Consider the following 16,274-nt stretch of genomic DNA (forward strand, 5'->3'; position numbering starts at 1 on the left):
TTTTTTTTTTTTTTTTTAAATCCTTGTGGTCTCTCTTTCTTCCTGATTTGTATTTCCGTTGTGCACTTAGAGGCCAAGACGATGGCTCTGGCCTTCTGGGTGAAGGTGAAATACAGATGTATAATTTGGCATGACTATTGCGTCACCGTGGAAGTCGTCGTGGTTCCCCGAGAGGCCTCCACGTCTTCTCCCAGCATCGGGGCCTTTGGACGCTTCTGGGCGCTGCTGGCACTTGCGCGAGGAGCCCTCGGCTCCCCCAGCACGGTTCCCTCCTCCCCTCCTCGCCTCCTCCCCGCCTCTCCTCCTCTTCTCCTCCCCTCCGCGGTCCTCGACTCCTCCTCCTCCTGCGCGCCCCTCCGCGCGGCCCTCGCGGGGAGTGAGGCTCGGGTGCGCCTGCGGGGCTGCGCGGCGGCTGGCGGGGGCGCGGGGCGGGGGCCGCGCTAGGGGAGGCGCCTGGGCCCGCCCTCCTCCGGGGCGCCGCGGGAGGGGCCCGGGCCGGCGCGGGGCGGGGAGAGCCGCCTGGCTCCTCCTCTCCGCCGCCCTCCCCAAAGTTGCCGTCTCCCCCGGGGCCGGCCGGTCTTATGATCCGGCGGATCCTCCTGGGGAGGCCGGGCCGGGGAGAGGGCGCGGGCGCCGAGTGGCGGGGGCAGCGGGCGGGCGCGGCGACCGGGGCCGGGGCGGGGATCCGGGCGGCGACCGCGGCGGCGGCGGCAGCGCCCCGGGCCCGCCGCCCCCTCCCCTCCGGCGAGGGGAGCAGCCGCTGCATGGGGCCGGGGGGACGGCCCTGCGGCGCGGAGCGGCGGCGACGGCGGCGGACCCCCCAGGCGGGCTGGGGCTGAGCCCGGGGCCGGGGCGGGGGCTCCGGGGGGACCATGCCCGGAGGCCGGCCGGCCGCAGCATGGCTCACGGGCCCGGCGCGCTGATGCTCAAGTGCGTGGTGGTCGGCGACGGGGCGGTGGGCAAGACGTGCCTACTCATGAGCTATGCCAACGACGCCTTCCCGGAGGAGTACGTACCCACCGTCTTCGACCACTACGCAGGTAAGCCGCGGAACTGCTGACTAAGGGGCCGCTCCCCGGGCCGGGAACTTTGGAGCAACTTTGGCGGAGCCCCCTCGCCGCCTCCCCCGAGCGCGCTCCTTTCCCCTCCCCCGCCGCGCCCTCTGCCAGGCGGCCGGCCCCACCCCCCAGGCTTCGCTCCTGGCACCCCCTCGCCCGCGGATCCACCCCCTCTCCCACTCGCTCCCCACGCGGCCGCAGCTCCGCGCACTTCCCACCTCTTGCCGCCCCGGGCCGACCTCCTTGACCTTCCCACAGCCCCTTTCCTACTGCCCCAAGGCCCCGGGGAAACATTCGAGGGGACCGGGCGAGACGTGGCTACTGGACTTGGGGGAAGGGGGCGGACGGCTGAGGACCACATTACACCCCAGCCCCTTACCGCTTCACAGTGAGCGGGGCTCAACGGAAAAGGGGGTGACATCTCGCGGGGAGCACCCCCACTTCCCTAACTGGGTTGGGAGAGGAGGGTCCGGGTGGGGAGCGAAATTACCCCGGAGCCCAGGTCATTGTGAGCTTCTCTCCCCGCCCCCACTTCTGTCCTTGCAGTCAGCGTCACCGTGGGGGGCAAGCAGTACCTCCTTGGACTCTACGACACGGCCGGACAGGTGAGTGTCTTGGCTTCTGGCCAACGCCCCCCTCCTATTCCCCAGTTCTTTGTGGCTGCGAAGGCCCTTTGGAAACCGAGGTGTCTAGGTGGGAGGGCGTGTCTGCGAGGGGCTCCCTTTGGATTAGGTCTTTATTTCTTGTATCAAGTAAGCAAATTAGGAAAACAAACAAAACAAACAGACCCAGATCAGCCCACCCATGTGAACCCCTGGGCCGTGAAAGTTTTTGCCTGTGTGGGTTGTTCAGTGTGGCGCCTGGTGTGTGGGTCCCAACTCCTGTTGCAAAGTGGCAGCAACCAATCATGAAGCGCCCTTATTTTTAGTTGCAGATGACCAGGTCTCCCCCCCACAGCCTCTGTCTGGTCCCTCATTGGTGAGTGGTCTGCCTGCCCAAGGAGCCTGATTGGTGGGAAATGGCATCATCTAATATTATGGGAAGGCATTTGGTCCTGGTTATGTTTATTACAACATCATTGCACTCTGGGACTCCAGTCCCTGAAAACGTAATTTGTGGTGTTACCAAAGGACCACAGGGGAAAAAAAAAGAAACAACAACCATCCAGCCACTCCCTGGGGTGCGGAGGAAGAGTTAGGAGTTCAGTGTGAATCTTGGAGGAGGACGGGTTCCCTCCAGCCTCCCTTCAGAAGGGCCAGGTGACTGTCTGGATTTTCTTTGGGAGAGATTAATTGTGCAGAAAGAAAATGCACACTTCGCCCTGCAGCCTCTGGCCAGAGTTTGCAAATCAGAGGTGGCCAGGCTGTGCTTCTGAAGGACTAATGTCTTCTCTCTGTCTTCCTGTCCCAGCTTCAGCCTCTTCCCAAACCCACTTTTGCTCTGGGGCTAAGGTGATTGTGTGTGATGAATTTTATAGAATTCAGCACTATGATTAGAGTTGAAGACTCTGGCAGAAGTTTCCACATGTCATACAGACTCAAGTCCTTGAGAACATAAGAGCAGCTGAAAGCCTTAGAGAATGTCTTTGGGGGAAGTCCAGCAGTAGAATTTCCTTATCTGTAACATGGGGTTTAAAAACATAAGATGATCCCCTTGTGCAGATATTGAATGCCAAATGTTTAGCATTGAACCTGGCACACACTAGGTGCTCAATAAAGGGAGTGCTGTTCTTTAAAGCTTATCTAGATTTGGATTTCATAATTGTGATTAGAGTTTGGGTTGGATTCTGAAACATGCCTTGTTCAGGGGAGTGCCTTGCTGTGACCTCTGGTTTCTAAACTGTTAGAGGACTGTCTGAAGATAGAGAACTGCTGGCGTTTAAGGTGCCTGAGGCCACCCGCTTTCACCACAATGGCCCCAGTCAGTACCACCAGTTCTCAGCTCTCCCGGCCCCCCTTTGGTTGCCTGCCCTGTAGTCGTTATTCCTTCTTCCTTCATCAGAGGATGTGGAAGGCAAGAGGCAGAGCTTGCTCAATCAACTAAGACTGACTTTTAAGTCATATCGTTGATAAACAAGAGGTAGACCTCATTGGATGGAAAGAGGAAGGTTTTAAAAAAGTGCCTCTAATTTGAACTTCTCACTACCTTCCTTTCTCTTATCTCCTTTACTTGTCACCATAATTTTTGACCACACTCTTTGTTCAACAGGATATGTGTAGTCAGAGCTGTTCTGAGCACATTTAAACCCTACTAGTATTTATTGAGTTTTTTCATACATATCAGGCCACGTGCAAATATTACCTTATTTAGCCTATAAAACAACCCCATGAGATAGGTGGTATTCCATTTTTACGGTGAGGAAATAGGCTCAGAGAAGCTAGGCTGGCTGCCTAAGGACACACAGCTACTGAGGGGTGTTGCTAGGATTGGGATGAGGGTCTGAATCTGCTCCAATTTGAAGTAGTTATACACACAGGACACCACGGGGATGCTGAGATGCTGCAAGGCTGATTGGATTGTTTGCACGTCCATAGATGTGGTACCTGTAACCTTCACAGCCATTCCCTTAGTAGGTGTCGAATGGTACCTCTACAGAGGAGAGAACTTAGATCAAGAGAGTCACTTGAAATTGACCCCACTTACAAAACCAGGGCTTTCCATATATGGCCATAATTACTCTTTCCAGTGGAGGATCATAAGATATAGACCAAGCAGAATAAACATATTAGTAAGACTCAAATATACTGCTGTTTTCACCCAGTGGTGAGACACCTACTCTGTTGGCCAAGATGTGTGTTAGGCCCCCTGTGTTTCTCACAGTGTCTAGACTTTTGTTCTTGCCTCAAAGTTAGTGATATTTCATCTCTTAGCATTTGAAGGTTTATTACTAATAAGCAGCTTAACAATGATGAGACCAAATGGCAAGTGCCTGCTGTGTACCTGGTACTATGTTCCGGTACTTTTGCACCTGGGGAGTGCAAAGGAATGAATTTAAAATGGGGATCTACCATGGCTGATGTCAGCATAGGTAGAAATGTCTGTCTCAGCTCCGTTTGTATGTGTTATGTAGGAGATTTCTACATTGTACTTGGTCATTAAGACCTCAGGCTTCTAGGAATCAGTATCAGATTCATCTTGCAGTAATAATAATGATAAATAAACATATAAGTAAAAAATTAAGGATTTATAGATATATGTATCCATTACACATACACATATGTGTGCAAGTCCTTAAACCTAGTGGGCAACAGAAAATGGTCCATGGGCTTTGGAATAAAACAGGCTTGGGCTCAGATTTCCACTTTAGCTAATCATGTGATTCTAGCTAAATTATTTTACCTTTGTGATCTAGTAAAACTGTGTATAATTAGAATCTTCATTGCAAGGTCATAGGTTGGCTTAAACTCTTTAGCATATTTAAAAGCAACTGACCCTTTGTGCATAGTGAGTGTGTGAAAAATAGCACAGGAAATTATTGTATTCCACTGTGGGCAGTTTTGTAGGGAGAAAGGTTCACAGAATGGAAGAGAACAGTGTATTCCATTCTAGTGGAATTTTCTAGACAAAAATTCCACTAGAATGCCAGATCCTAGAACCTTTTCAACAGAGGTGTGGAGCAGCTTTGTGCTTTCTAATTCGCATAGTCCCCATTATGGGATCCATGGTTCCAAGCCCAGAGTTCCCTGTCATAAATGCCCTGTTGTATCAGATGGTTTTCAGTCTTAACCAGAGCCCTCATCCCCATCGATGGAAGAGAAGTAGCTTACAGTTCTGTGCAGAATTTGAGAAACAAATAGGGTATGTAGGCTTCTGTTGGTTCTGCTTTCAGAGAGTTAAGATGGAATGAGGCAGCTGGTGGCACTAGAGGTCAGTTACCTTCTCTCCAAAATGTTTACTCGTGCATGTGGGCATTCATTGTGTTTGAATAACAGCAACAGTGCCTCCGTCAGGTTGGAACCTCTAGTCTACTTGCTCACTCTTGGTCCCTGCCTTAACCTCAGTCAAGTTCAAAGCCATGGGATCATTTGCCCGATTTACATATTAGGGAATCTACCAGTCAACCAGTGATTGTTGTAGATGACCTTTGGCCTTCTGGAGCAGGGTGCTTTCCACTTGACCTCTGCTGCTATTAGCAGACAGAGAGAATGAGGAGAGTGTATTGGACTTCATTCCCAATCATGTGCCCTGCCTGGGGATGTCCCAGCATACTCATAGCATCACTGCCAAAGGGAATGCCTCCCCTCTGTTGGCCAAGCCCATGGGTGGTCCAGGAGCAGCTGTGACATTTTGACTGCCAAGCATTTTGGAGTGGAAGTTGACTGGGGCATCTTCCTTCTCACTAGGGGCCTTGTGTGTGTGTTGGGAGTGAGGGGTTGGCTTCCTGCCTGGGCCTCTGTGAAGCTTCTCCTTTCTTGCCTGGCCCTCAGGACTCAGTGTAGGCGCTGCAGCAACCCTGCTGTCTGCTCACGGAGGGACTGGAGAGATGGGATTTTCCTTCCTGCCACTGCACTGTTTGGAGCGAGGGGAAGTGGGAAAAGCTCTCCCTCTCTGTCCAGACAGGCCAGTGGGGAGCTGCCTGGCAAGCTGCTCTCTAGCTGTAGGCTCCAGGCTGATCTCTTAATCCTTGGCAGGAAGGCAGAACTTGATACCCTGGAGAGGGAAGGACTAGAGCCCAGTTTATTCAGGCCCCAGAATATCCGCACTCAGAGGAGGATGTGTGTTAGGGGTGGGTTTGGGATCCCTAAAGTTCCAGATTTAGCCACTGTCTCAGTGTGGAAGTCCATTTATGTGCTTTGGGATGTATTGTTTCTATGTCTATTAATTTCAACACACAACTTCAGAGATGCGTCCATGAGAGCTATAAATATCTTTTACTCTGGTGTCCCCTGCTGTTGCTTTCTCAGTGACAAGTGAGATTTGTTTTACACTTGACATAAACCAGCAGCTGTGGCTGCCCTGCACGCCCTCTGCGTGTCCACAAGGCACTTCTCCTACAGAAGGGAATCTCCACCGGAGGCAGGCTTGGCATGTCCCACCTTCTGCATTTCAGCAGAAGGGCCTGGCACAATGAGAAAGGGGAAGGAGAAAGGGCCATGGGATTGCCACTCACCAGGCTGCTTCTACCTCCCGGGAGGGCATCCTCACAACACCCTTCAAGGCAGACTTCTCCCAGATGAGGAAATTGGGAACAAGTGGGCTTATGGGAACCAGACAGAGATGTGAGGAAAAAGGTTTTCCTACTTTGGAGAAGGCCTGCAGGGAACATTAGTAGGATTTAGGAAATGCCCACTCACAACACCAGGCTCTGGGTTCTGGCAGCTGGGTGAGCAGAGCCTGGGAGGAGCCCCAGGGTTCCTTGCAGGCATCAGCTGCAACAGGTGAGATGCTGGCACTGAGCATCCTGGTTTCCCTTAGTAACCTACTGTAGATATGTCATCCGTGCATTTTGCTAACCTTTTTAGAAGCTATTTATATCTCCAGCCTGCACCGCATCACACGGGAATGCTGGTTTCCTCCTCTGCGTTGGGAAGGTGGATAGCCTTTGTTGACTCTAAAGCCTTTGCTGTTTCCGAATGGCCTGTGTTCCCTCTCTTGGGACTGTGATGTGGCTTTGAGTTATGCCAGCTTAGACTATGGGCTGGCAGGCGGGGACCTTAGGGTGGGGGCAGTCCCCACCAGCTCTGATTTTCTCTGATTGTGCCTCAGCTGTGCCCCATCCCTGTCCTGGACCTTTGATCTGTTTGGTGTCTCCACTTCCATCATGATTCTCCTGAGATTTGGTGACATTTCTGTGCTTTGAACGAAAACTTCTCCACAGGTATCCCAGGCATGAGTGTTACAGGTGTGCTGAGATGCCAAGCTCTCATCTCTGGGGGGCCGGTAGAGTGACAGCTTAAGGGGGCTGAGCTTATATTGTCAGTTGCTGTGGGTGCTGTGATGTGAAAAAGGTGGGAAGCATTGCTTTAAGCTCCTCAGCAGCAGAGGCTTCATGGAGAATTGGGCTTTTGCGGTTTTGTTGTGGAATTTGGGGTTGCAAAGATGAGATCTAATGGTATCAGAACAAAGCAAACAAAGCAGCTCTCCACGGGGGTGTCGGTTTCCAGCAAGGGCACTTGTATTGGCAGCTGTGGGTGCTACAGAGGCCTCAAACACAACAGCAGTGCGCAGGAGGAGAGGGACGCAGTTACAAAGAAATAAGACGGAAGACCACACGTGGCTCTGAAAAATTAAAATTCCTGACTCTCAGCTGAATTTCCTTTCTCTCTGACAGGCTTGGCTTTGCCCTAATTTGGCACACTTGGGTCAGAGAGCAGCTTTCCTTGCCCTCAGCAATTTGCTGTTCCTCTTTTAGTTTCTGGCCGCAGCTGCTTTGCGTGTGTGGAGGCCAAGCCGTCTGAGCTCTCAGGGGTCCCCTGGCTCCCTGGGTACAACCCTCTCAGGCCCACTGCCTGCCAGGAGCTCTTGGATGCGTTCTTGCTCTCTTCAAAAACAGTGTCTTTCTCTCCTGTGTTGCAGTGCTCAGCCCGGTGCCTGGTGCCTGGTAGGCATGCAACAAATACTTCTTAAAATAAGGTGATTGTTGGCCACGCAGGGTGGCACGTGTCTGTCTGTAATCTCAGTACTTTGGGGGGCCAAGGTGAGAGGGTTGTTTGAGGTCGCGTGTTCAAGATCAGCCTAGACAACACAGCAAGGCCCCCACCTCTACTAAAAATTTTTTAATAATTAGCCAGATGTGGTGGTAGTCCTCTGTAGTCCCAGCTACTCAGGAGACTGAGGCAGGAGGATCACTTGAGCACAGGAATTCAAAGCTGCAGTGAGCTATGATACAAGGCTCCATTGCACACCAGCCTAGGTGACAGAACGAGACTGTATTTATTTTTAAAAAAAGAATTGATTCTCATTTGACTGTCAGCTTGCTTCTGCTAAAAGGTTAACTAATGACTAAAGTCATAGCTGCTGAATAATAGCATCAGCACAACCCCTTCCCCAGGAAAGCTTCGATAATATGGTAGAAGTCTCCAAGATACAAAGGAGAAACAGGCATGTAGGTATGGGGCAGGCCACCAATTTTGTCTGTACACAGGGTCCTCAGTGATCACCAGTGGGGCTGTCCCCCAACACTCTCAGACTCCGGCCTTTGCATAATTCCTGAGACCTCTTGCTCCCAGATCCCCTGAGGAGGAGACAAGTTGGCAGTGGAAAGTGTGGGTCTGGAGTCTCCTGATGAACTTTGAATCCTGGCTCTACCTCTTTGTAGCTCTGAGACCATCAGCCAGTGTGTGTCTCTCTTCTGTGTGAAATGTGGAGATAATTTGTACCCTGAAGCATAGCTGTAAGGAGTAGAGATGACCTGTGTAGTTACTCTGTAGGGCCTGGTGCTGAGAGTGCGGGCGCAGGCCAGCTTTGGGGGCTCCACGCTGGCTCAATTCAGTTGGTGTTGATTCATTGCCTGATGTGTGTTCCCACCTTCCGTGAGAGAAGGTGGGGGATCAGGCCACAGACAGGTCCACTGCACAACTGGGAAAGTTCATTGTGTGAAATTGAGTGCTGCAGGGTCCCACACAGAAAGAGGTGGTAGGGAGGAGCTTTTTGGAAGATCTAGGCTTGCAGGAAGCGATGGGGGCCAATGGAGTACTGGTTGCCAGGGTGGACCCCCACATTGCACTGCCGGGGCCCAACTTCAGCTCTGCCACTTCCCAGCAAGGGGCTTGGCCTTAGGAAACCTGTTTCCTTGTTTATAAATTGGAGATTATGATAGTACCTGCTTTTGGAGTTGTTAGATCAGTTGCAGCTTCCCAGCTCCCAGATAAGAGATTTCCTCAGCCCCCAGGGTAGCTGGGTAGGACCTGGGACAAGCTGGGGCTCAGGTTGTCATAGCTTGAGCAGTCTCACCTCAGGCATGCAGCGGTGGCTCCTCCACCCCACCCGATGTATGCTGAACACATCATCTCATTTTCTCTGTGTGCCATGAAGTGAAGATTTGGGAAGCATTGACTTAAATGAGTTTTAGCAGGCAGAGAGGTGTGGAGAGCTCTTATTCTGGGTGGGAAGAACAGTGGAGGGAGGAACGGCAGAGCGGGTAACCCCAATGCATCTTTTTATGGACCCCAGATCCCTGCCATCAGTGTCAACGTGTGGAGCAGGGTTGATAACTGAATTATGGAGTTTTTCACCTGGTGACTGACAAGTTGGTAATTAAAGAGATATTAATCTGGTGCTGTGTTGCTTGTTGATTTTAATAGAAAGAAAAGAAAGTGGGGGAAGAGGTCTTTATTGCTGTCACTGTTCCTTTTTGAGTGAATGGTGGGAGCACCGAAGCAGCTGCTTCTCCAGATCCCTAGATTTTCCTGCTCTACCGAGGCTCAGGGTAGACTGAGGGAATTCAGAGTGGAACACTCATCACCAAATGACATTTTTACAGCACATAAAGAATGCTGCATCTGGTGCCACCTTGAGCTCTCTCACCTGCTCTGTGAGTAAAGGAAGCCAGTGGTGGCTGTCTCATTTTGCAGGTTTTGGGAGGTTAAATGACTCTTTCCAGGCCACACAGTTGGTAAAAGGCAAAGCCAAGATCAGCAGGCAGGCTGTCCGGCTTTAAGCCCTGGGTTCTTGATGTTAAGTTACTCTCGCTAATCATCTAGCCCATGTTCAATGCCTCCTTTCTATCACGTGCACTCCGTTGTTCAGTGTTTCATGTAAAAGGTACATTCCAAGTGTATCGCTTTTCTAGATAGGAGTTGGTGGAACATTGTGTATAGATGGAACACGTAAGGGCTGCTGCTAAAACGGCTCCTATGAAAACTTCTGCCCCTTGTGATGTTAAGGGTGTTTGTCAGTTTGTCCCTAAACCACCATGCTTCTCAAAAAGGAGCATGCCTGAGGTGGTGTTGGTGGCCCCATTGCTGATGCATGTGTGGAAGAAGCTCATGCCATTTGCCTGAAGCTGTGGCCCTTTCCCAGGAGAGAGGAACAGGGAAATGCTGTCTGGGGGGTTGCCAGGCAGGCCAGCTTTAGCCTGCAAATGACAGGTGTCATTTCTGTCCCATGGGGGCTACGTCAGGCCTTTCTTTTCTCCCTTCAAGGGTTTCTTTATTCAGAGGAAGCCTGCCTCTTCGAATCTGTCCCTCTTTCATCTGAATATTCTCTGAATATGGCGCAAAAGTTTCTCTGCCACCTACTGCTGAGATTGTTTGCTTTCTTGGGCCATCCCATTGCCACCACCTCTGCATGGGCTCCCAAATCCTGCCCGGCCGCTCCCTGTGGTGGCTGGCAAGCCTAGAAGAGAGCGTTGATGGAGTCAGTCAGCATACATTTCCTGAGAGCCAGATCTGGGCCAGGGGCGGGTGTTACAAGATCCGTCAGGCACAGGCCCAGCCCCAAGAGGCACAGTGTTTTGAAGGGTGGGTCAACCATGAGTAATGGGAGGGAGCGGGGCCTGTTTTTTGGGGGCACAGAAGAGGAAGACGTGTCCATCCAAGGAGGTGAAATGCTAGTAAGAGTTCAGTTGAGTAAGGTTTGCATGAAACTGTATTTTAGCTGGAGAAGGTGCTCAGTTTGGATTATTACATGCACTAGATGCTGAGATCGTGCCACTGCACTCCAGGCTGGGTGACAGAATGAGACTCTGTCTCAAAAAAAAAAAAAAAGCAGAAAAAACATGACACTATTTGATGGCACAACAAGGTGACAATAGTCAATAATAGTGCAATTATCTATTTAAAAATACCTAGTATAGGTAGAGCTTTGAATGGTGGCACTGGTTCTCAAAGTGTGATCCTCAAACCAACATGCATTTCCTGGGAACTTGTTAGACATCCAGATTCTTAGGCTCTACCCCAAATCTCCTGAGTGAAAAACTCTAAGAAACCTGTTTTATAAAAGCCCTCAGGTGATTCTGATGCAGGCTAAAATATCAGAGCCACTGAATTAATGCCTGTGTACTTCTGTACCTGCTCATAACAAGCCACCTCCACTCACCCAACCCCCAGCCCTCCCTACCACATGCACCCCTGTCTTAAACACTGTCCCTGGAGTGCAGGGAACATGAGTTATTTTATTTTTTATTTTTTCAATTTTTAAAAAAACGTTGTGGGCATATAGCAGGTGTTTACATTTGTCGGGCACATGAGACGTGTTGATACAGGCATGCAATGTGAAATAAACACATGCTGGAGAATGGGGTATCCATCCCCTCAAGCAGTTATCCTTTGTTCTGCAAACAATCCAGTTACACTCTTGGAATTATTTTTAAATGTACAATTGCGTTATTATTGACTATAGTCACCCTATTGTGCCATCAAATAGTGTCGTTTGTTTTAACTTTTTTTTTTTTTTTTTGAGACGGAGTCTCACTCTGTCGCCCAGGCTGGAGTGCAATGGCGTGATCTCAGCTCACTGCAACCTCCGCCTCTTGGGTTCAAGTGATTCTCCTGCCTCAGCCTCCAGAGGAGCTGGGACTACAGGTGCCTGCTATCATACCCGGCTAATTTTTATATTTTTAGTAGAGATGGGGATTCACCATATTGGCCAGACTGGTCTCAAACTCCTGACCTTGTGATCTGCCTGCCTCAGCCTTCCAAAGAACTGGGATTACAGGCATGAGCCACTGCGCCTGGCTCTAACTATTTTTTTGTACCCATTAACCATCTCCACCTCCCCCCCGCCCAGCCTCCCAGTACTCTTCCCAGCCTCTGGTATTCTTCCCTCTACTCCTTATGCCCATGAGTTCAATTGTTTTGATTTTTAAGATCCTACAAATAAGTGAGAACATGCGATGTTTGTCTTTCTGTGCCTGGCTTATTTCACTTAACATAATGATCTCCAGTTCTATCCATGTTGTTGCAAATGACGGGATCTTTTTTTTTTTTTTAAATTTATAAACCCCAGCCCCACCAAACACACCCCATATACCCTCATTTCTAGTTCTTTACACATGGTTGAGATTCTCCATAGTTATTGGAATGAACCGATTGATTCAGCCATGGGTGCTGCCTACCCAGGTCATCTGGTGGAGATGAACCACAGTGCTAGCAGAAGAAAAAAAACAGAAGCAGAATTTTGTGGGCTACCTTGCCTCCATTGGTGTGCTGTGTGGCCTAGGACTGTGCACTCAGTAGGCTCTGCGGGCACTCCTTGATGAGGCCTAAATGCCAAGCCATTTCTCTCTCGCGCATTAAGTGGCTCGACAGACAGGACTCCTGGACAGGGCTCTGTTCATTGTGGCTGAGGTTAGCACTCCTCTGGTTGGTGACAGACCCTGTCCCTGAGAAGGATGGCAGCTCGATTTGTGCTAAATTTGTTCCAAAGCATCAGATGGGGGATGACGTCCTTTTTGTGTTAACACTCCCCAGGCGGGTCACAAAGAGTGGCTGGAGGGAGAGGAAGGGCTGTGTTACTCAAACACCCATCTTGCCAGTAATTACTTTTTTCTTGGCTGACCTCTACTTTCTGTGCCAGTGTCCTCTCCTTCCTTTATTCTCCTGCCCCACTCTTTCACATTTTTTCTTTCTTTATTTTTTTAAAAATTCATTCCAATCTAGAAAACACATCCTCTTTCAAGTGGCATAATGGTTGGGATTATAAATGAGTTGGCTCAAAGTGTGCCCCCTCTAGGAGCTGCCACTGAGACAGCATTTAATCTGTAGCATCCAGTTCAATTAAAGTTTCATTTAATCCAGCTTACTTTTCACAGGGTTGAATTCCCCAGTGAGCTGGTTCAGGGATCCTGCTGATTACCTGGAGGTATTTCCAGTAGCCTCCTTGGCCCTGAAGGAATGGGGAAGGGACTGGATGTGAGGAGGGACAAAGCAGGGAGATGGGGGCCCTGCTTCCTTTGGACAGGGACTTTGTTGAACAGGTGAGAGCTCTGGGTCATCATCCACTGGGGAAAGTGAGAAGTCCTTCTGAGGCTGAGACACCCTGTGACCTCCTCACCTCTGACTCCAGGACTCTTGAGTTCAAGTTCCTCCTTAGAATTTCCGCTAAGTGAGTTGGCTCCAGGCTGCACTCTAGCATTTGGTTTTCTTCATGTGTAAATCTTTGCTCCCCATGCAGATTGTAAACTCTTCCCTGTCCTGTCCCTGCTGGGCTTCATGTAGCACATAGCACTTTGTACAAGTGTTGGGTGCCCCAGTAGGAACTAGGTGTGTGTTAAATTTAGGGGAGTCTGGTGGCAAGATTATTATGAAAAGAACCTTTCCATGACTTTATATCATCTCCATATTTATCAACTTTCTTATCAGCTCATTTGAGAGGGGGTTTTGACCTGTCTGGACATTATTGAGTGGCTTTAAAGCAGGTTACAGGTGGCTATTTTAATGCATTGACCATTTAAGCAAAGTGGGACTCATTTCTTGACTCACAGAGCTCATTGGCAGACAGGCTGCCAATTCTGTTTGGATGAAATATTGGCCATGGGCATGTACTGTTCTCCAGCAAATCTAGATATGTAGGAGTCTTCACTGGGCTTTATGTCATGTCTGCTTCCAGAGTGGCCTGTGGGTGTCCCTCTGTGACAAATAGGGAGGAGGGGGACATGGGGAAGATGCTAACCTGCTCACTTGAGTCTTGATGGGAAGGGAGACCCCAATGCCTCCTGTTGTCTGAACAAGGTAGCATGGAAGTATCAGCATCTAGGCAAGCTGGTGTTAAGAAGAAAGTAATTACTCAGGGAAATTACTATTGTATCAAACTACTTGATATGTATGTTTCCTCCTCTTTCCTTTTATTTTATGAGACATAATTCAGAGAACGTTTTCATCACCCCAGAAGGAAACCCCATACCCACCAGCAGTTACTCCCCATTCCTCCTTCCCCATCCGCTGACAACTACTGATCAGCCTTTCTGTGTCTATGGACTTGTCTGTTCTGGATATTTCATACTAATGGAATCCTGCAATGTTTGCCCTTTTGTGTCTGTCTTCTTTCACTTAGCATAACGTTTTCACCCATGTTGTAAAACCTATCAATATTCCATTCCTTTTGATAGCTCAGTGATCCTTCTCTCCTTTTTATCCCTTTTTGTCAGTCGTTCTTTCATGGCCATTCTCTCCCATGCTCTGGGAACTGTTTTCAGGGTTTCAAGGGAGAAAGTGAAGTTCTGTTGGTTGTGCACTTGCGGTGCTGGCTTTGCCTCAGGTAGAGACAAGGGCTGATCTCTTCCCTACCCTTCCAATATTCTTTTTCTTAAAAAAAAATTACTTATGTTTTTGTTCCTCTTAATGCTTGGTTCTGGACCTTCCAATGTTCTTGTTTTCTCTATGCCTCTGTTAATATTCTCCCCCACCCCAACCACACCCTAACAGCTTTATTTATCAAATATACGAGTATCCATTAAACGTAAGAGTAAGGTGAAGAACACAAAATTCCATCAGATCGTGTTCTTCCCCCATAGGAATTTACAGTCCAGTTGGAAGAGAAGATGAATAGAGCCTGCCAGAATGCAAGTAGAAAATGGAACGTGCATATAAATCATGAAATGTGGGTGAGGAGTATTATAAAGGTGGCCAACTGCCTGGCTGTTTGACCTGAGCCTCCCAGATAGACAAGGTTTCTATGGGGCCATTTAGATTCAGAAACAATTTTATTGGGTTTTCAAGGATCATCAGCTACATGGGTCTGATTTATGTTAACTTGTAAGAGATCAGGGTCTAAATGAGATTGCCAAAGAGTTAATCTACCATGTAGCCCCCGTGGAAAAATGGACAAGACATAAGCCAATAGCTCACAAGAGAAGAAAAACAAATAGCCAATGAAAACACACTCTGTTAAGACATGTGAGTAAAACCTTTGTTTTTCAACCTATTAAGTTGAAAAGGAGACAGGAAAGTAAATACTCTCTACCCCATTTTTGGGAATGAAAACTGAAATAACCAGTTTGGAGGTTAATTTCCAGACTTTTAAATTTGCAGTGATCTGATTTTGTGAACTTATACCTAGAAAACATTCAGTGTACCCAGAGATTTACTTAAAATGATATTCTTCACAGTGTTATTTATAATAGCGATAAATTATAAATAAATTGATGCATAGTAAAAAGACTTGCTAACTCACAGAATGATTTATATTGGAATAATCTCAGCCATTAAAAACTGCCTTCAACAAATATTTAAAGAAATATGAAAAGGCTAATGATGTGTTAAGTGTGAAAAAACAGGAATCAAAACCATACATATATATATATATATATATATATATATAGTATGATTAAAACTTTAAAGAAAATACACATGTGTAATATGTAGAGGAAAAATCAGAACAAAATACTGAAAATGTTAAAGTGATTGGTTCTAGGTGGTGATAATGAATAATTTTAGAATTTTACTTCTTTATATCTTATTGTGTTTCCCAATTTTAAAAAAAGTCATTTTATTTTTATCAAAGTTATATATGCACATGATTTAAAGAGTCAGCAGTTCTAGATGGAGTTATTACAAAGAAATAAAATATTCCTCTTCTCCTACAGAAAAGACATTTCCCACTACCCTGAGACAACCACTTTCAACTCTACTGTTTATTTTGGTAACAAATATTCTCTATTGACTTTACATGATGACTGATGAGGCTTTAGCTTCCTTTCACACATATCTTCCACTTCCCATCCACCTTTCTCCAGGAGCTATATTGTAATTTAAGTTTGACCACTGATCAGTGTTTATATTTTAATGCCTATTCACAGCTGAGCCATGTAGTGTACTATGATTATATATTTTTTCTTCTACCACTTTTTGTTTCTCAAGTGAACAGTTTATCTTGTTTCTTCTCTTACTTGGTTTTCACTGTATATCTCAGCTATTTCATGTGAAACTCGCCCTCCCATGCAATCAGACATATCAAGTATTCTGTCAGTTTCTTCTTTTGGAGCCATCCTTCCTGAGCCTTCTAACCTCCTCTAGCTGGGCTGGTGCCACTTCCCTGCTGCACGGCAGTTATCCTGAGATTTTCCTTTATGTCTATTAGGATTCTCTTTGCCTCTATGTCTTGTATTAGATCTCTGTTTCCAGGATCTCAGGTCTTACTGGTTTATTTCCTCATTTTGGTGGAATGTATATTTTATTAGTTTCCTGAGAAAAGAGTCATTGTAGGCAACTTTTTTTTTGGATACCTAGTATGTTTGAAAATGTTTTTATTTCCTTCACACCTGATTGATACTTTGAAAATAGATTGTATTTTTTTTTCCCCTTTGGAACTTTTTTTTTTTTAATTATTATTTTTTTT

General features: G+C 47.9%; 1 protein-coding gene across 2 annotated transcripts in view; it reads left to right on the forward strand.

Moving 5' to 3' along the window:
* Window positions 1–335: 335 nt before the first annotated feature.
* Window positions 336–16,274, forward strand: part of RHOQ (ras homolog family member Q) — a 42,878-nt gene continuing 26,939 nt past the window's right edge. Inside the window, exons 1-3 of one of the 2 annotated variants that reach the window (XM_037732867.1) lie at window positions 847–1,040; window positions 1,317–1,446; window positions 1,605–1,663. In XM_037732867.1, coding sequence (XP_037588795.1) covers window positions 984–1,040; window positions 1,317–1,446; window positions 1,605–1,663 — 246 coding nt within the window. In that variant the 5' untranslated portion in view covers window positions 847–983. Of the gene's footprint in view, window positions 1,041–1,316; window positions 1,447–1,604; window positions 1,664–16,274 lie in introns of both variants that reach the window. The other variant, XM_017512722.2, reaches the window with a different exon arrangement.

Source organism: Cebus imitator, unplaced genomic scaffold (genome assembly GCF_001604975.1).
Source record: "Cebus imitator isolate Cc_AM_T3 unplaced genomic scaffold, Cebus_imitator-1.0 Scaffold476, whole genome shotgun sequence".
Classification (NCBI taxonomy): domain Eukaryota; kingdom Metazoa; phylum Chordata; class Mammalia; order Primates; family Cebidae; genus Cebus; species Cebus imitator.